Source organism: Carassius auratus, chromosome 21, assembly GCF_003368295.1.
Source record: "Carassius auratus strain Wakin chromosome 21, ASM336829v1, whole genome shotgun sequence".
Classification (NCBI taxonomy): domain Eukaryota; kingdom Metazoa; phylum Chordata; class Actinopteri; order Cypriniformes; family Cyprinidae; genus Carassius; species Carassius auratus.
Genome location: NC_039263.1, coordinates 23,114,963 through 23,135,473, shown reverse-complemented (window position 1 = coordinate 23,135,473; position 20,511 = coordinate 23,114,963). Strand labels below are relative to the sequence as shown.

Sequence of the window (20,511 nt, the reverse complement as noted above, 5' to 3'; positions counted from 1 at the left end):
TGATGCATAAATCAAAAAAAAAAAAAAAAACTGAAACTCAAGACTGTTTTTGTGGTCCAGGGTCACATATTTAAGCTAAAACTAAAAGCTGTCATGTAAACTATAATAGTGTGCAGAATTAGCACAGCTCAGTTGTGACTCTGTTGTGTGTTCAGAGCCCAGTTTCGTCTTCGCTGATGTGATCCGAGAAGGGCAGGACAGTCCTGAAGGAGACGATGATAAGATCTACTACTTCTTCACCGAGGTGTCGGTGGAGTACGAGTTCTTCGGGAAGCTTCTGATCCCCAGAATCGCTCGCGTTTGTAAGGTCCGTAACAGCAGTTTCTCCCACTTTCATGTCCTTTAGCAGACTTGTGATTTTATTAAGGGCAGAAAAATCATCTTGTTCCGGGAAATTTGCTCCGCATTGTTGGGAATTTCTTTTTCTCCAGTAAAAACCATCTTTATCACCTTTGACAGAGTTTCTCTAAGCTCTTGTGAAATCTGACATCTGATCATCTTCATCTCTGTTATCTGTCGACGTCTTGGTTTTAGTTTAGTAATGAAGAGTCAGCATTTCTTGATCATGTATAATTAGGGTGCGAATGAGAGCATGCAATCATAATGATGTTTAGAAGCTTTATAAAAATAAAAGCTAATGTTATATGTGACCCTGGACCACAAAAGCAGTCTTAAGTCACTTTAAATCATTGTATGGGTCAACATTATAGATTTTTCTTTTATGCCAAAAATCATTAGGATTTTAAGTAAAGATCATGTTCAATACATATTTAGTAAGTTTCCAACCGTAAATATATCAAAACTTAATTTTTGATTAGTAACATGCATTGCTAAGATCTTCATTTGGACAACTTTAAGGGTGATTTTCTCAATATTTTGATTTTTCTAGATCCTAACAAACTATACATCAATGGAAATATTATTTATTCAGTTTTCAGATGGTGTATAAATCTCAATTTATATAAGTAAAAATTTACACTTAATAGTGGTTTTGTGGTCGTGTGTGTGTGTGTGTGTGTGAGTGAGTGTGTGTAAATAACAAAAAACTAAAGCGAATATAAATAACAAAATTACTAAAAATAGTATTAATAAACTTAGTATTAAAATCAATAACCAAAATTTGTAGAACCAAAAATATTATGCATCTTACTGAAAATGTTAATTAAAATGTTTATTAATTACTAAAATATTAATGTTTAAAAATCAAAAACTATAAAAATTACAAAAGCACATAATTAATAAACTGAAAATTCAAAATATTAATATAATGTTCATAAATAATACTAAAATATTAATATTGAAAAAATAATTATAAAACCACAAATTTTAAACAAATGAGTATTAATAAACCTAATATAAAAATGAATACCAACAAATCTAATTAAAATTACAAAGCCACATAACACAATTTACAAACAAATTAGTTATATATATACTGTATATATAAGCATTAATAATCCTAATATTAAAATTAAAACTAAAAATATAAGTTAATTGATAATATTAATAAAAAAGACAAATAATATATATAATTAAAAAGCATCAAATTTAAGCACATAACCACATGACAAAATGTGTATTAATATTGGTATTAAATTGTACTATAGTTCTAAATAATTCAGATACATAACTCTAAAAATAAAAACAGTAACATTTTAATTCAATTTCAAACTTTATGACAAGAACTTGGCTTTGAGTCTAACATTTAATAATGTTTTATTATATATTATAGCACTATTATTCTTAATTTTACCATCCTGCTATCAACAACACCCCTGATGAACAACTGAATAAAACTGAAAAAGTGTGTGACATGATGGAAGTTTTTGAACTTTTATACAATGGTTTGAAACCTTTAGATTTATTTAAATACATGCAATATGTAAATGACAGCATGCAGATGTTTGTGTGTATCTCTCACTGTAACAGGGCGATCTGGGCGGTCAGCGGACGCTGCAGAAGAAGTGGACGTCGTTTATGAAGGCTAAGCTGGTCTGCTCAATGCCGGAGCTCAACTTTGTGTTTAACGTGGTTCATGACGTGTTTATTCTGAAAGCGCCGCACTGGAGAGACACCGTCATTTATGGGGTCTTCACGTCTCAATGGTGAGCGTGTGTGTATGTGTGTGTGTGTGTTCACTTGCTCCAGTTTGCCTTGATTCATCGTTTCATTTTGTGAGTCAGAGAATCAACTGTATCTGAGTGATTGGACTTTTGTGCATCAAAAGAAGATAATTTTTTTTATGCATAAGGGACTTTTCTTCAAAAGGGTTTTCTGTGTGTTTCAGGGGGAATGTTGGGCTGTCCGCCGTCTGTGCATATAACATGAGTTCGGTGCATGAGGTGTTCTCTAAAGGGAAGTACATGCAGAAGGTCACGGTGGAACAGTCCCACACTAAGTGGGTCCGATTTAACGGCATCACCCCGAGTCCCAGACCCGGAGCGGTTAGTATTTCCACAAAACATGCAACTCAGTGGTTATATATGTGTGTGCTTACAGGATCCGTAAGATCAGAGGGTGCTGTAGGTGAGAGGATTTATAAAACAAAATCAGTTCAAAATAAAAAAACAATACAATGTGAAAGTGAAATAATAATAGAATAAAATAAATACAAGCATGTGACTGTATGTAGGACAAGCAGACTGGAAAATGAGTAGATGTGAAATAAAATTAAAACAATATAAATATTAGAATGAAATAAAATGAAAAAAAAAATAATAATAATAATACTAAATAACAAATAAAAATAATTAAAACAGAAAAATATATGGTTGTGAAATGAAATAACATAAATAAATAAATGCATAAATATATTAGGCTTAAATAAAACATAGCAAATAATAATAAAACAAAAAATAAAGAAAAATAACATGAAAATGAATCAAATAACAAATAAAAATTATTAAAACAGAAAAATATATGGTTGTGAAATGAAATGAAATAAATAAATGTATGAATATATTAGACTTCAATAAAACAAAAGCAAATAATAATAAAACAAAAATAAAGACAAATAACATGAAAATAAACCAAATAACAAACAAAAAATAATTAAAAGTTGTATATTAATGTATATAGATGTGAAATACAAATACATGTAAATAAAAGCTAAATAATATAATACAAAAAAATTTATTAAAACTTAAATAACTTAAAAATAAATACATTTTTACAACATAGGACAAACAGTTTGGAAATGGATGAAATAAAATATATAAAAAAAACATTTTTATAAAAAAATAATAGATTTTTAGAAACCAGTTCATAGAATCCATATATATTTATGTATCAGTGCATGTTCTCAATTGTAACTCGGAATTAATTTACATTAATATCTGTATAAAATAAAAAAGTGTTGCTAGATTGAAATAACGGGAGACTTTTAAGTATTATTTTTATAGCATAACATTTTATTTATTTATTTTTTTGGTAAAAATAAAGAAAACAAACTGGATGCGCTTTCTGCATTCTCAGTCTCTGTGAATATCTTCCTGATACCAGTCACTAAAATGAACAAAAATGCAGTATGCTATTTCTAAAGAAATCTGCAAGTGTCTATTATTAAATAAAGTCATGTTGAAAACAAATATTCTCTGATAAAATAATCCGAATGAAATAAGCAATTGTGATGCCAATGCGTCTTAATACAGCAGATGATCTCATTCTGAGAAGTCATTTATTTTTACTTATATTAGTGTGACATAAACTTGTACAAATTCACTTGTTGAACTTTTCCCAAACTATAATGCCAGACTAAAATATGTTGAGTGCAACATTTTGAAATATGACTCATACGAATTTAAATACGACCTTTCACCTCACAAATGTTGTAGGACTCTGCATTTTAGCTCACATTGTCCAGTGATTTATTTAAGTAACTGTAATCAAATATGTAATGCATAAATGTAAAATGTAGTGCGGTACTTACCAGGAAAAGTAATTAGATTACAGTAATGTGTTTCTGTGTAACTCTGTTGATTATATATTTCAGTGCATCAGCAGTCTGAACCGCAGGCAGAACATCACCTCGTCGCTGCAGCTGCCCGATAAGACGCTGCAGTTTGTGAAGGACCATCCTCTGCTGGAGGACCCTGTTCTGCCCATCGGGAACGGTCCACGCCTCGTCACCAAAGACGTCAACTACACGCAGATCGCCGTCCAGAGAGTGCAGGCCCTCGACGGCAGCATCCACCACGTCATTTTCACCGGCACCGGTGTTTATTCAGCAGTCATATACATTTGATTTCTGCCAGGATTTCTCAGTGCTGTTATACTAAAATCCATTCATGCATTTCATTCGTGCATTTATTAAGTACTGATAAACACAACAGCAGTTGATCATAGCACTGTACAAATAAAATTCATACCAGAAAACAATAACATCAGTAAAATCAAAAGATGATTTAACATGCAATGTTTAAATATACTTAATGATTTTATAAGCAGGTAAATATAATAATAATAATAATAATATCCATTCTTGCATGCTTGTTATCACGTCATTTTAATTTATAAGCATCAATATAACAGTAAAATTTAATAAACAGCAACTTTAAAAAAAAAAAAAAAATATATATATATATATATATATATATATATATATATATATATATATATATCTGTGTATTTTTTTCTAAACGTATTCCTCAATACTTTATAGGTGACTATACTATAGTATACTATAATTTAAGAATCAGGTCAAACATCAGAATTTGTTATTTCTATTTATATAATTTTAGATGATATTTGTTTTAGAAGATCCAGAGGATTCATAATTTAAACAGCCACTGCTATATATATATATATATATATATATATATATATATATATATATATATATATATAAATCAATTTATAAATTTTTATAGATTTCTTAAGATATTTTTCAATTATCTCTCAAAACTTTAATGTACTTTAATATAATCGTAGCATTTAAGTGTTAGATTCATCATAATTTTATTTTTAGACAACTTTTTAAATACAACTTTACTATATTATAACAGTATAACTTTCCTTAAAACAGTAAGTGAAATACAGTACATATCTGGTTATAAATAATCATGTTTGTCTAGTGAAAAACAGTGAGGAAAACAAGGAAAAATATGTAGTAATTTTAACAGTACATTTGAATAAACAGCAATATTTACCTTTTATGTTTTTTACTTTATTTTATTTTATTTTTTTTTCTGTCATTTTCGCCATCGCCATCAGTGTATGTGGTGAAATCTGTGAAAGGATGTGCTAACCACAGGATGTGAAAGTCTGGCTTTGATTTGTGTCTTTACAACCAAGTGTCATGAAGCTCATTTAGATCACATCTTGTTGCTATTTTAATCTCTGAATGTGTTTCCAGATAAAGGTTTGCTGCACAAGTCGCTCGTGTTGGAGGGCGAGGTTCACACGGTGGAGGAAATTCAGTTGCTGAAGAACCCCGAGCCGATTAAAACACTTCTGCTCTCCTCACAAGTGGTAAGAACCGTGACCTTCGAGTGAAGAATCATGAGGAAGGAAATCCACAAACATATTGAATGATTTGTGAGCAGGGAAGCTGTTTCTCTGGTTCCTCATGTGTTGTGTGTCTCAGGCACGGTTCCTGTATGCTGGATCAGACTCCGGTGTGGTTCAGTCTCCCACAGCGTTCTGTGAGAAGTACCCATCCTGTGTGGACTGTGTTCTGGCGCGGGACCCGTACTGTGCCTGGGACCCACGCTCGGCCTCCTGCCTCAATATTTTCCAGCATGATGCCGATCCACGGTGAGAAATGAGAAGTTACGTTCACACTGGCCATATACAATCTGCAGATAAATTTGGTTGTCAGTTCACCTTTTACTCCTCAATCACATTCTGTACATGCATAATTCACTCAAATATGAGAGTTCGACAACTGCATTTACTCCTGAAAAATACAGGTAGTGACAACTGCATTTACTCCTCAAAAATACAGGTAGTGACAAATGCAACAGGTAGTGACAAATGCATTTACTCCTGAAAAATACAGGTAGTGACAAATGCATTTACTCCTGAAAAATACAGGTAGTGACAAATGCATTTAGTCCTCAGAAACGCAGGTAGTGACAACTGCATTTAGTCCTCAAAAATACAGCTAGTGACAAATGCATTTAGTCCTCAAAAATACAGGTAGGGACAAATGCATTTAGTCCTCAAAAATACAGGTAGTGACAACTGCATTTAGTCCTCAAAAATACAGGTAGTGACAAATGCATTTACTCCTGAAAAATACAGATAGTGACAAATGCATTTACTCCTGAAAAATACAGATAGTGACAAATGCATTTAGTCCTCAAAAATACAGGTAGTGACAACTGCATTTAGTCCTGAAAAATACAGGTAGTGACAACTGCATTTAGTCCTGAAAAATACAGGTAGTGACAACTGCATTTAGTCCTCAAAAATACAGGTAGTGACAACTGCATTTAGTCCTGAAAAATACAGGTAGTGACAACTGCATTTACTCCTGAAAAATACAGGTAGTGACAACTGCATTTAGTCCTGAAAAATACAGGTAGTGACAACTGCATTTAGTCCTCAAAAATACAGGTAGTGACAACTGCATTTAGTCCTGAAAAATACAGGTAGTGACAACTGCATTTAGTCCTCAAAAATACAGGTAGTGACAAATGCATTTACTCCTGAAAAATACAGGTAGTGACAAATGCATTTACTCCTGAAAAATACAGGTAGTGACAACTGCATTTACTCCTGAAAAATACAGGTAGTGCCAAATGCATTTACTCCTGAAAAATACAGGTAGTGACAAATGCATTTACTCCTGAAAAATACAGGTAGTGACAACTGCATTTACTCCTGAAAAATACAGGTAGTGACAACTGCATTTACTCCTGAAAAATACAGGTAGTGACAAATGCATTTACTCCTGAAAAATACAGGTAGTGACAACTGCATTTACTCCTGAAAAATACAGGTAGTGACAACTGCATTTACTCCTGAAAAATACAGGTAGTGACAAATGCATTTACTCCTGAAAAATACAGGTAGTGACAAATGCATTTACTCCTCAGAAACGCAGGTAGTGACAACTGCATTTACTCCTGAAAAATACAGGTAGTGACAAATGCATTTACTCCTGAAAAATACAGGTAGTGACAAATGCATTTACTCCTGAAAAATACAGGTAGTGACAAATGCATTTACTCCTCAGAAACGCAGGTAGTGACAACTGCATTTGCAGAAATTCTGTGCAGTTGTTAATTGAGGTTGATAAAATGCATGGATGTGTCTCTCTTACGGTCATATTACTTTGGTTGCATTAACAGATACTAAATGGCAAAAAGTTGCAATGGTTTCCAAGCTGTCAAACATTGTTTAATTTTGTTGCGTAGTCCGTGTAGTGGACTTTTTATTATGCTTAGTTTTTTTTTTATTTATCATAATCATTTATAAATATTAGTATAATTTATTACATTTATTAAAACAATATTTGCATATTTATTTGGAAATAAATTTATATGAATAATAATTTAGATTAAATCTATTTTGGTTTTCATTTCTGCAAGTATTTCTCACTAGTTCATACTTCTTAAATTGAAAGTGTAAGTCTTTTAAAGACTCCTTTGAATGTATTTTCTGGACTATGTTTGCCAGACAGCTTTATCATCTTTGATTAGGTGTGTCTGTATTTACTTTGATCTGTGTGTGTTTTTGCAGGAAGTTGATTCAGAGCCTGAAAGGGGATGCTGGGATATGCCCTACAGGTGTGTCATCAATATTAAATCTGAGCTCAAACAGTCCTGTTTTAGTGCCTGGTTTTTGTCTGTCTAGATTTACAGTAACTGACACAGATGGACAGAAACAAGAGCGCATGAGAACATCGTCACTGTTAATCTAATAATTATAGAGACGTGTACTTACTAACAGAAAATGTTAGATTAAAGGTGCATTTGAGTGTGTACTAGACTAGTGCTAGGAAATGTTTACGTTTCAATCTTTATAATTTATTATACATTTATTGTATGTGATTATAAATGTATGTTTTTTTGCATTTATTATTTTTTATATACTATAAATATTTTATTTAGATTAATAATTTTTTATAATATAACTTATGCTTTATAATTTTAGATTCAGCGGAATAATAATTTATAATTTGTATAATTTACGTATGGTTTGTTAATATATATATAGAGAGAGAGAGAGAGAGAGACTTTTCATTTATATTTATAGCAAATTGTAAAAAATATGAAAGAGTTTCAGAAATTAAATAACAGATAAATAAATCTGTAAATTAGTTAATTAATTAATTTACAGATTTATTTATTTGATATATAATATATATTTAAATTCATGTAACTTTATATAAATCAATAATTGCGTTAATTTCAGTCAGAGTCATTGCCAGGTAGATTCTCAAAACATGAAGTGAAATACTGTTCACGCCTGGTTCTAAATTATCATGGCATGTTTTCTTAACTACACGAACAAAAGCAAGAATTTAATTGTTTTAATTTATAAGCACCAGTATAACAGTTCAATTGAATGAACAGCAATATGAAAAAATGTAAACAACAGCAAAAAACTAAACTTATTTACTTTTGTGTGTCTTTTTGCAAAACATTTAATTGCTGCTGAATACCATGAACAAGAAACAGCATGCTACATAAAAAACTAGACTAGATTTAGAGCCGTTTAGTGCTGCTAGATTCTGGATACATGGTTGTAGTTCTCTCAAAATCCTGAAGAACTAACAAAAACCTCATGGAATGATTCAATGACTCCGAATGAATCTGTTGAATAAATGAATCAATGAAAAAAACTATTTTTAACAGCCCCTTTTCACCACCTAAAAATAAAAGAGAAAAAGCACACCAGAATTGATTGGTGGAACTGAAATGTTTATTTTACAACAAGTATCTGATTCCTTACCTTAAGTATCCGATTCTGGAATTGGACTTGATTTTGGATTCCCAACTCTACTCATGCTTCTCCCTGTCAAACTAATAACAGAGTGTATTGATGTAGCAGAGCTGACCCATAATTGTCTCTGTGTTGCAGCGGCTCCTCTGGTGGTGAGCGACTATCAGCAGGTGTTGGTGAAGCCGGGTGCTTCTGCCGATCTGCCGTGTCCGGTGCGCTCAAACCTGGCTCAGGTGTTGTGGAAGCTCAACGGCCGCGTCCTGACCGAAGCCTCACGCTTCCTCCTGCTGAGTGAGAACGGGCTGCTGATCTACAGCGTGACGCCGGAGGACACCGGCCGCTACGAGTGCTGGTCAGTCGAAGCGTCCGGGGGACAGAACTTCACACGTCTGGTGATGGGATATATGCTTCGACTGGAGCTTCCCGAGAGCGTGACGTCTGTATCTACTCTGCGTCCGTCCAGCACTGCGTCTACGCTCCCACCACAGGAAGGTAATACCAGTAACGGCTCAGGACTAACACCGACTCAGACGGACGTGTCCTCACTAACAACCCCTCCCAGCAACGCCATTAAACCCAAACCCTACATCCCTCCAGAGGTCAGCAACTTACCCACACGCACCGAGACGCTCGACCCCTCGGCTAAATACATCCAGCATGACAACAGCGTGACCCTGCTGTCGCTCTTCCTGCTCTTCTTCCTGCTCTTCCTCGCTGCTATGGCGTACAACTGTTACATGCAGTACCTGCCTGCGCCATGTCTCCGCCTGCGATCCGCGCTGCTCGGCTCCAGCAAAAAGCCACAGCCGGAGTATGCAGCCTGCGAGGCCGGCCTGATGGAGCCAGCGCAGGAAAAGACGGATCTGGCCAATCAGAACGGAGCACATCCGCTGCGCACGCTCAGAGACACCGGATACGAGACGGAGCCGGAATGTGGGAACGGCGGCGTTCCATCCGGCTGTGACGACAGTCCCTCGAAAGATCAGCCCTTCGACGTGGACTGTGCGTCGCAGCCGATCGAGTTCGCAGACGCAGACGTCTGATACGCTCACATTCACAGAATCAACTCAGCTCTGCAAGAACAAACCGCAGAATTCCAAATAAGATTCCAAATTGGAAACATTGTTTACCAAATTGGTAAGTTTCGTGATGTTTTCCAAATTGGAGCACTGGACTGTTTTTGAATATTTGTGGGGCGTCTGACGTTCATCTTTGACTTGCACTGCAAAAAAGTATTTCTTAGTCATGTTCTCTGTTTACAAATATCTAAATATTCTTAAATCAACACACATATTCTTGAGTCTTGCTTTATGAAAGAAAAGTTTAATTAAAGTGTTTGCTTACAGTTGGGGGAAAAATAATCTGTCAGTGTTTAATTTTAGGAAAATATAATTTCTTGTCATTTTTTTCCTTCTATTTTTAGGTGAAACACAATTGTTTTTTTTATTTTATTATTATTATTTATTAATTTTTTTTTGCATTTTGAAATAATTTCGTAACAGTAATAAACAATAAAAAAAATCTCATTTGTTCTTGTTCTTGTTCTGAAAGTTCGATTTCAATTTCAATTTTTTGGCCTTATTCTTATTAGAAGAAATCTGCCAAAATGTCACAAAAACAGCTAAATATAACATAACATTATGTATATATATCTATATATATCTATCTATATATATATATATATATATATATATATATATATATATATATATATATATATATATATATATATATATATAGACAATTTAAGCATTAAATATATTGAGTTTTAAGCATAATTCATTTAGAGATTTTTTTTTCTCAGAATTAATTTTCCTTCTGATGTAAATGTATCTTGATTTAAGAATGTTGAGATGTTCACGATGGAAAGAGCTGATATTCTGAGTAAAACATTCTTGCAGTGTTGGGTCTGAATCTCAGGGATGCTTTCAGTGTCACACAAGCTGGATCTCATGATGAAGAACTGATCTGGAAGAGCTCAAACATGAGCCAGACTGAAACGGATCCTGGCGTAAATTAACCAGACCAAAAACACAGCTTCCTGTGGCTGGTGCAGATGAGATGTCTAACACACTAAACCTGCGAAAGGGCCGCTGTCTCACACAACAATACGTTTGATTCATGAGACTGTTCCACTGTAGTCCACAAACGTCAGCTTTGAAAGATTTATGTTTCAGATATTTTTTAAAGATATTATATTATTAAACTGTATGTCAGGAATTATAGTGCAAATATCACAAAAAATGTCAAGAAACCCCAAAATTTAAAGAAAAACCAATACATTTTTGTATAAAAATGAAATGTAAATTTTTAGGAACATATTATTCTTTTTTTCTATTCTTTCTCCATTTAGACATTATTTCTTTATTTCATTTTTAAGAAAAACTACTTTTTGGAGTTTAGCTTTGTTTAGCTTTTTTGGCATAATTTTTTTTTTTTTTGCATTTTGCATTTCATATTTTGACATTTATTTGACATCCTGACAGTATAACTTTCTGGTGGGAAACAATTTCTATTATTATTATTATTTGTTTTGCATAAAATTACACTTTTTAAGTACCTTTTTGCTATGATTTGAATATAAAAATAGAATAAAATAAATACAAATGTGTAGTAATTAATGACTACATGTTGTTTTTGTTTTTTTTGACATTGTGTTAATTAATATATTAAGAAGACATCTGCTCCTAAATGTCACAAAAACAGTTTTTTCTTTATGCTATTTATTTATGCTATATATAACTAACTTTTGATTTTGCGCTGTAATCTAAAAATAATTCTTAGCAACTTTTTTTTATTTTCATTTTGACAGTGCTTTGACATTTTAATATATATATATGTAATAGTAATTTGGATAAAAGCATCTGCTAAATGGATACGTTTAATAATAATAATGATGATGATTATGACTGTATGACAATATTCATGACTGTACATATAAAGCATTTTTTTGTCATTATGGAAATAGAAAGAGATGTGCTTAAATCTCATGAAAAAAAAAGCATAAATGGTCTTGTATGTTTTTCCTTTGATTTTGGGGTGACATGTGACCTGTCCGGTGTCGGTGGCGTTTCTGATTCTGCTGTCCTCCTCTGATTCTCAGCACACTCTTGTGTTTGTCTCTCTCCCTCCATTTCCTGTGTCTCAGCTTCCCCCCTGTCCCTGCCCGGCTCCTCCTCTTCCTCCTCTTCCTCCTGGTCTCTGGCCGGGGCTCGTCTGATTCCTCCTCTTCTGAGGGAGCAGTCCTGGAGCGTTCACCCTCACCAGGCCTTTCTGCTCTTCTGCCTGGCCTTGGGTGAGTGCTGCCTCTGACCTCTGACCTCTGACCTTTCTCTCTCACTCATCAGTCTCGTCTCAGTACTCTGAAGTGTGACTTCTTTCGCTCCTCCTGCACAGTGTTCAGACTGGCCCAGGAGCCAGAAGTCAGACAGGAAGTAGAGGAGAGAAAGAGGAAGTCACTGAAGAGTATTTAGACAGTGTTTGTGTGTCTGCATGATCCAGATCTTCTGCACACCGTCTGATGCCTAAAATGTTTTCACATTTTTATTTTTACACCCTTTTTTTGTTTTTTAAGAGCGCGTCAAGAATGAATATGTTTATTGGTGAATAATATTTGAATTATTCAGATTCGGATCCTAATGGATGATTCTGGCTTTGGTTTGGCCTCTCCTGTGTTGTTTTGAGTCGTGTCTTGTTGTTTGACTGAAGGACTGATGGACCTTCCAGTCGTGTACAGTGTAAATACAATATATGTACATATGAAAAAGATGTACAAAGTTTTTTTCTGATTTTTTTTTTTTTTTTTTGGTAAAAAGCTAAATAAATTTTGGAATGGCAAAACATGTGAAACACTGTTTATTGTGTTGAAATGTATATTATATCTTGTTTTTACATGCAAACAGAATCTTAGTGAGGAACTAGAAATATTAAAAATAATAAAAATGTAAAATATCAATACAATTAAAAAAAATTAATGTGGATTTATTGCAAACTGTAATTTATTTCTGTGATGCGCAGCTGTATTTTCAGTATTCAATATTATAAATGTTTATTTCCATTGCTGATCTTTGAATTTCTTTAAAAAAAAAAATCTTACTTACCCCAAACCTTTGAACGTTCATGTACTAATGGATAATTCATATTTATCATCTTTGAATCTACACTATATTAATAAGAACTGTTCCATTATCATCAGGAGAGGACAGTATATCAGTCATTTCCTGCAGTGGCATTAAACGTGTGTGTGTGTGTGTGTGTGTGTGTGAGAGAGAGAGAGAGAGAGAGAGAGATCAACTGATTTCTTGGTGGATGAACTTTGTGTTATGCGTCACCATGTGCATCCTTTATGTACTCCCAGTACCGATGAAAGTTACTGGTTTTAATAAGGTTAATAATGTGTGTATTTGGCATGTATTTTATTGTGCAATGTTTTAGTTTTTACAAACTGAGGGAGTCAAAGTTTCTTGTGGTGATGCTGGAAACACTCATTTAACCCTTATGCTGCTGAAAATCCTTTACATCATTTGGTTTTCTAATCAGAAATAACCAGCCTTTTAAAAAGTCTCTTATTATGCTGTATTATCACCAAAACTTGGATCTTATAATTTTACCATTTTTTATGTTACTTGAAGCAAAAGAAATTGGTAAAAAGGGTAGTAATTTGTTTTAGTTCAATGCAATAACATTTAATAACATTTAACCAGCATTTTCATCTAAATAAAATAAAAAAGGTCATAATGACTGGAACAAACTATTTTTCTTTTGGGATTAATTCATGCATTTTTTAAATAATTGAAAGTGACCTAAGCATTTTTTTTTTTTTTTTTTTTTGCAAAACGTAAAAAAAAAACAATTACAACATTTGAAAACAAAAACAAGTGTGGGAATACAGGGACAGAAAAAAAGTGATCATCATTGACGTGATCATCCAGCTTTAGCAAATACATAGTGATACATATAGTCACTTTCTGATCTGGAGCTACAGTTTGTTATGCATGTATTACGAGAGTGTGATAACAGACAGCATGATGTAGATGAAGATGACTGGACGTGCCTTGTTCACACTGTGTGTGTGTGTGTGTGTGTGTACTGAAGTGCTAATTACCCTGTAGGATCCATATGTAAGTGCAGTTTTCCTTCAGGTCCTAGAGATGTAAGTGTTGAGTGGCACATAAACGGGCAGAAGCTCGAGACTCGCGTCGCTGAATATAGACAGGTGGTTTCCCATGATGCTGTGCTGGTGAGCAGCTGGCTGAGGGAGGAGGCTTTGAATAAAGACGTCCAGTACGAGTGTACAGCTGTGTCTGCTGCGGGAACCGACGTGTCCAGAGTGGAGCTTCGGCTCGACAGCAGAGGTAAAGCTTTCATCATCACACTGTGTGTGTTAGTCTGACCTGTGACGTGCTGTAACGTGTGTCTGTGTGCTCTCAGACGAGGCTGTGGAGCGCTGGAGAACCGCTCTGACCGACCACGACACACTCCTGCAGCAGTGGAAGAAAGCATGGGTGAGGGAGACACAAACAAGCAGAACTGATCTTACCACACTTTTCCTGAATGATCATCAGGAACGATATTTCACAGCTGCAGAACTGTTTTCAACATTGATTATGATCAGAAATGTTTCTTAAGCATAATAGAATGATTTCTGAATGATGATGTGACACTGAAGACTGGAGTAATGACGATGAAAATTCAGGTTTGATTTCAGGAATAAATTACAGTTTAATAGATATTCACAGCTTTTTTTAAATAGTAATAATATTTCACAATTTTTTACTGTGTTTTTGATGCAATAAATGCATCATTGATGACTATGAGAGACTAATCCCAAACTTTTGAATGTTATAGTGCTTGTTTGATTTCAGACACATTTTGGCTCACTGCACATATTTGGTAAAGGTGAAAGTGCCTTGATTCAGTATTTACAACAGCTGAGCTAAAAAAATATCTGCATTGTTTATTCCTAATGCATTTCCACATTCAAAATACTGCCTCATGAGACTTAGGGTTGGTAGTGAGGCCAATTAGACATAGAAAAGCTTCTTTAAAATAGTTCCAGCAAATACTGAACAAATAAAGATGTCCTTTTAACCCCCAACCCGCAAAATACATATTTAATATTTTATTTTAGATTTAATTTAATATTTTTTATTTGATTTTTTATTTGATTTAATATTTATTTTTATTTTAGATTTAATAATATTTTATAATTTTTTTATTTGATTTAATTTTATTTATTTTATTATTTTTATTTTAAATAGATCTTATTTTATTTTATTTTAATAAAAATGTATATTTATTTACTTTATACTTTGTCTTATTTTGTATATTTTATTTAAATGTTTTTTTCTTTAATATTTTATATTTATTTGATTTTATTATTTATTTTAGATGCATTCTGTATGTTTTAGTTGTGTGTGGGCTGATGATCTCCTCATGTGTTTGTGATGATGCTGATGTTGCTCTGTTGTTTTTTGTTGTTGTCCTGTAGGAGAGCTGTGATGGACAGGGTGTTCTCTGAAGCGCCTTAATATCACTCATCATGGCATCATTTTCTGTCTCCAGGGACAGACGCTTGGACGAGAGCACACACACACACACACACACAGAGCTCATGTCACACTGCTGGTGTGTGGTGGGTGCTCCGAGTCTGTTCCTGATCCATGGATCCCGTCAGGATTCCCGGCTGTTTGACGAGTGCAGTGACACGAGCCTCTCAGGCTTATGACAACTGCTTTTCCTCGACCGACCGCACACTTCTATTTATAAGATATAAATATATATGACACCGAATCATGTTCGTGAAAGCAGTATTTGTTTAGAATAGTCCTCTTGAGTTATTTAAATAATCGCGTGTTTATCTGAGCAGATGTGTTTCAAAGAAGTTACTAGAATATTTTTTGTCCTCCAAAAGAGGTTGCAACCACAATAAATAATATTTCTATAACTTGTGAGAGACCATGTTTTCTAAACACGTGAAGCATTTTTACCAATGTTATTTCATTATCACTGAGATACTATTATAGTTTTTATTAAGATTTTGGATTCTATCTATCTATCTATCTGTCTATCTGTCTGTATCTATTTATTAATCTTTAATTCAGTTTTAGTTTATCAAGTTAAACTAAAATAAAATAAGAAATTTCAAATACCTGAATTAAAAAAACAACATAAAAAAATAAATTTATTATTTTAGTACATCAATTTAATTTTAAAATTAGAAATGTTGCTTTGGCAACTAGTTGAAATTAAATTAAAATGTTTTTTTTTTTTTAAATAACAAAAATTGTGTTTTTTATGGCTTTAGTTTTAGTTGATAATGACCAAGGTCAACGTTGTCTCATTTATCCTTATAACCAGTCGTGCTGCTTTACCAGCTGATCCAGACCTGTACAACACACACACACACACACACACACACACACACAGAGAGACTCTTACAAACCTATTAAAGTCATTGTTTAAACCTCTAAACAAGGGTAGATGACCTTCAGTCTTTGTTGCTTTAGTAAAAATTCCTCCTCCTGCATAAAACCACAGTACATACAAGCATTTCATTTAAACTTATAAATCACATTTTATAGATCAGCTACCAATGTTTTGAAAACTAGCATGCAATTTTTATTTGCATATGCAACAGTATATCTGTCACACAGTGCACGTTCAGTACATGCTTCCACAAGAGTCTTAAATCACTGGTTTTACACATGAGCAGATGAAACGTGTGTGGGTTTATACTGTGCTTGGAGACTTTACCTCCTATTCTATTCATTAGGAGCATATTTTGCCACATACAGGATGCGGTTCCTTCAGAAACCGAAAATGAGTGAGATCCAGCCACAGGTGAGTCGATTTAATGCAAAGTGAATTGAATTAAAACACACTGTACTTGGATAAAACAGACTCAATAAATATGAAAGTCAAAATTTGAAAGTCAATTTGGTCTTGATCCAGCAAAGGCCAGGGACCTTTATTAGCACGGAACAGGCCTGCTAGATGTTTAAAGGTCCAAAGAGGGCAAAGCTAGTGGCTTTTGTCATTTTGACAGCTATCGAGGTCATACAACGTGCAAATGTTGTGATTGTCGTCTTTTTTATATATTAAGTAAGGCCAGGAAAGATGTCTGGGTTTTTTAGCATTGAATAAAATTGTATTTCTGCATTGTTTGCAGAAACAAAACAGGACTCGTTTCGCAAACAATAAAAAGTTAATTTGTATTTTATTATTATAATTTATCAATTACATATATTTGTTATTTAAATAGTTGTTTTTAAAGCGTAAGTTCCCGAATTTCAACCAAACTACAGATCGCGTTTCCGCCTTTTTGTGCCCCCACTCACGGATAGTCTGAACGAGCCCGGTGCATTATGGGTGTTGAAGTCTTCTTACCGTTTTCGCCACATCCCTTAATTCTCGTTTTTACTTACTCTCTAGACGTGTAGCAGATTTTAAACCGCGCTTTTATTGCATAGACAGACAATTTTTTATCAAAACCCTACCTGCCAGCCAGGAAGTATCCTTTTAACAATTAAGTCCAATGTTAGCAACACCGAATCTGTTTTTCAAACCGCGATGTGGCGCCATCATGTGTTGAAATGTTGATAGAAAAACTTTACAAAAAGCAGATATGTGGCATTTTAATATTTTATTATAAAGAGCAGCAAGGATAAAATAAGTTTACACAATCATCATTTTATTTTTTTTCAAAAGCAATTAATGATAAAGGCTCAAAACATTTTTTTCTCCATATAAACCGTTCTTAAGTAGCACAGTTGCTGATAGTGCTGTCAACATGGCTCTTCTACAACTACCTTAAAGTTTTTTTCATTTGTGATAAGCACATTTCAAACTTTATAAAGCATCTGTACAGTATTACAATCGCCTTCCCTGAAGAATTAATGCAAACGAAAAATTTCAACCTGAGAATGGCCAATACGTTAACTAGATACACACAAATGATCTCCCTTCAGCATACAGTACATCTTTTATCTCCAAAATGAATTGAGCTCAGCCACTTAAACACTGATTTACATTTCTAAACACTGATGATGCAGCACAAACTTTTATTAAAGGTTTAACATCACTCAGAGAGGCACTTGAATGTCATGGTTTTGTTAAGAGCCCTTAAATTTTTCACTGAAAATATATTCCCACAATCACTTGATTCTGTTCAGGCATGATCGCAGTGAAATGCATGGTCACAGGAGTCCAGAAACATGGTTAAGTTCTCTAGCATTCACTGAAAACCACAGCAATGGTCCAGAAGAGACAAGTATCCCTGAATGTCATTGTTTTGGGAGCGGTCTCCTAAACAGCAGAATATGAGGTTCTGAAAAATAAAATACAAGCAAATATTAGCGATTTCTCACCTATAATGGCTTTAATATTCAGGACACAACTTGCAAATGCCAGATTCAAATCAAATGGTCAAAGATCAGCTGACTTGTGTAGTGGTGGACTGATACATCGCCAAGCCTGATATATCGGCCGATGTTTGTTATTTTTAAGAATATCGCCATTGGCTGATATGTTTTTCTGCTTGTTCGATGTGTTCGAGGTGGGACTTTTATTTTGACGGTGCTGAGAGAGCAGCGTTTGAGTGCTCACACTCCCTCTCTTTTTCGTCATTGTCATTAACAGTTCTGTCTAATAAGAATAGAAGTCGGTCTAATAATCAGATAGAACGTTTAAACAAAGTAATTAAGGTATACAGATTGTATTATAACGATTGCTTTAATATTTGGCCTATTAGTAATAGGAAAGCAAACATTATACTTTCTCGTTTGCCGTCAGCATTAAGCAAATATGCATTTATATAATTTAAACAAGTCTTTGAATGACTAATGAACTTTTAATTTTACAAACCTTGCAAACTAAGTTGAATCCAGTTCTGAGATCTTGTGTATGTGAATCCAGCATGATCACGTGTTCTCCGTGTAATGGTCAGACCGTGTTAATTGAATGCTTTAAGCTTGTGATTTAAAATTATACTGTGCTTTATGCATTCGCCCACTGTCATATTCATGTCATTTTCACTGTGTGCTGTATGCAAAATAAGGCTTACCCCAGCTATATTTGAAAAATACGATTCTCAATGCAGATAAACTTCCCAGAATACTGAGTGCCCTGTTGATTACAGGGTTTACTTTTTAAGCATATTTGTATTAAATATTCATTTGTGAAAAATACTGTCATCTAAAGTATAAGGATGTTTCTTTTACACATTTATTTATTTTATACATTTTGTGTCAATACATTGTCAAATTATTTCAAACTTCTTAAATATGAATAATAATAATAATAATAATAATAAATAATATTGGCTGTCGGCCCCCTTGTTTTCCAAGATATCGGCATTGGCTGTCAAAAGGCACATATCGGTCGACCACTACTTTTGAGTAAACACACACACACACACACACACACACACACACACAGGCTCTGATGATTGTGTGCAGACAGACCTGGTTCGTGGATCATATAATGCACCCATCCGAGCGACTGCTGCACGCCCAGCCTCCTCCACTCATCCTCCGTCATCAGGTGGGATTTGGGCACTTGTTTGGCTAGTTCTCGCGGTAAGACCACGTGTCTGCCATCACAAATGACAACCAACAATATTTCACTGCATTTTTCAATCAGAGATGAATGTGATGCTAAGCGATGACGTCACTACACAAAAAGCACATGGGAGGAAATCCAACCATTAGTTTTGAATTCACGTCGAAACATGCCTCTAGTAGGAACAAATAGATTAATAACAATACTAAGCAATTCGTATAGATGTAATGTTAGGACTAAACGAGTGACGTTTAAACAGATAAACAAACAAGCACGCCGCATCGAGGCCTAAGTCCTCCTCGTTTTTCATCTTACCGGTATTCATAAAGATCATCTGTGTATTTATCCGAGTAGTAGATCTGTTTATGAGCCATTGTAGATTGTTAAATGAAGTCGGGTATGACAAAATTTAGATGTATTGATCCGTGAAAGAAGGATTCGATCAAACTCACTCTCTAAACTTGAACGAATTTAACCGATACAGTTTAGATTTTGAACCCGCGATTCAACCGGAGCCGCCGCTTCTGATTGGTTGGCCGTGGTCATGTGACTGGAGGCAGCGTGGGCACGTCGGGGCGGAGAAAAGCGCGGTTGGAAAAGTATATGCGTCTGTAAATACCATGGTAAATACTAATATAATAATGTATTTTTGCCTCAGAAAAATGCTCAAGGTAAAGTGTGAAACGTTACTGCTCCTTTGTCAAGCTCTTTTGATCCACGCTCGATGGTTTGCTCATCATTTGAGAGCTTTTAGTAACCCTTAAAAAGTATAACCGTAAGAAAACAATGTTTGATTTGATTTTAGCGGTTTTATTTTTATTCTTTAATGATTAGAATTAATTTTTTATTACATGAAAATCTGTCATTGCTTAACGTTTGCAAACAGTTTTCCCCAAACTAAAAATAAACAAATAAAATCGTATGAAATGCATTATATTCGTTTTAAAAACAGAATTAAAGAAAATTATGTAATTCATTCAATATTCAAAAAATATTCTTGTCAAAAAATAAATAAAATAAAATAATAAGCAGTAATTTTAGCTTCAAAATGGTAATTTA

At 34.0% G+C, this 20,511-nt stretch overlaps 2 protein-coding genes across 10 annotated transcripts in view; one reads left to right on the top strand and one right to left on the bottom strand.

The window, feature by feature from the left end:
- The window catches only part of LOC113038994 (semaphorin-4D-like), a 56,306-nt gene extending 40,474 nt beyond the window's left edge, over positions 1 to 15,832 (top strand). For 6 of the 9 annotated variants that reach the window (XM_026196833.1, XM_026196837.1, XM_026196836.1 and 3 more), the window contains 8 exons: positions 156 to 307; positions 1,930 to 2,105; positions 2,288 to 2,444; positions 3,992 to 4,214; positions 5,354 to 5,469; positions 5,585 to 5,754; positions 7,687 to 7,733; positions 9,031 to 10,337. In XM_026196833.1, coding sequence (XP_026052618.1) covers positions 156 to 307; positions 1,930 to 2,105; positions 2,288 to 2,444; positions 3,992 to 4,214; positions 5,354 to 5,469; positions 5,585 to 5,754; positions 7,687 to 7,733; positions 9,031 to 9,935 — 1,946 coding nt within the window. In that variant the 3' untranslated portion in view covers positions 9,936 to 10,337. Of the gene's footprint in view, positions 1 to 155; positions 308 to 1,929; positions 2,106 to 2,287; positions 2,445 to 3,991; positions 4,215 to 5,353; positions 5,470 to 5,584; positions 5,755 to 7,686; positions 7,734 to 9,030; positions 10,338 to 10,793; positions 11,237 to 12,040; positions 12,188 to 14,033; positions 14,247 to 14,322; positions 14,397 to 15,382 lie in introns of those variants that run through there. The other 3 variants (XM_026196839.1, XM_026196840.1, XR_003274840.1) reach the window with 3 other exon arrangements.
- Positions 15,833 to 17,519: 1,687 nt separating this feature from the next.
- Positions 17,520 to 19,992, bottom strand: LOC113039008 (cyclin-dependent kinases regulatory subunit 2). Its single transcript, XM_026196868.1, has 3 exons — positions 19,768 to 19,992; positions 19,356 to 19,483; positions 17,520 to 18,220 (listed from the first exon to the last, which is right to left on the bottom strand). Exons 1-3 carry the CDS (start codon positions 19,824 to 19,826, stop codon positions 18,177 to 18,179), a joined length of 231 nt encoding a protein of 76 aa, XP_026052653.1. The 5' UTR covers positions 19,827 to 19,992; the 3' UTR covers positions 17,520 to 18,176.
- Positions 19,993 to 20,511: the final 519 nt, after the last annotated feature.

Excerpts from the sequence above, each read along its gene's own strand:
- LOC113039008 (XM_026196868.1), bottom strand. The coding sequence starts at position 19,826 with ATGGCTCATAAACAGATCTACTACTCGGATAAATACACAGATGATCTT. Across the intron at positions 19,484-19,767 it reads GATGATCTTTATGAATACCG|ACACGTGGTCTTACCGCGAG; the intron begins GTAAGATGAAAA and ends TTGTGATGGCAG. Across the intron at positions 18,221-19,355 it reads TTATATGATCCACGAACCAG|AACCTCATATTCTGCTGTTT; the intron begins GTCTGTCTGCAC and ends TTTATTTTTCAG.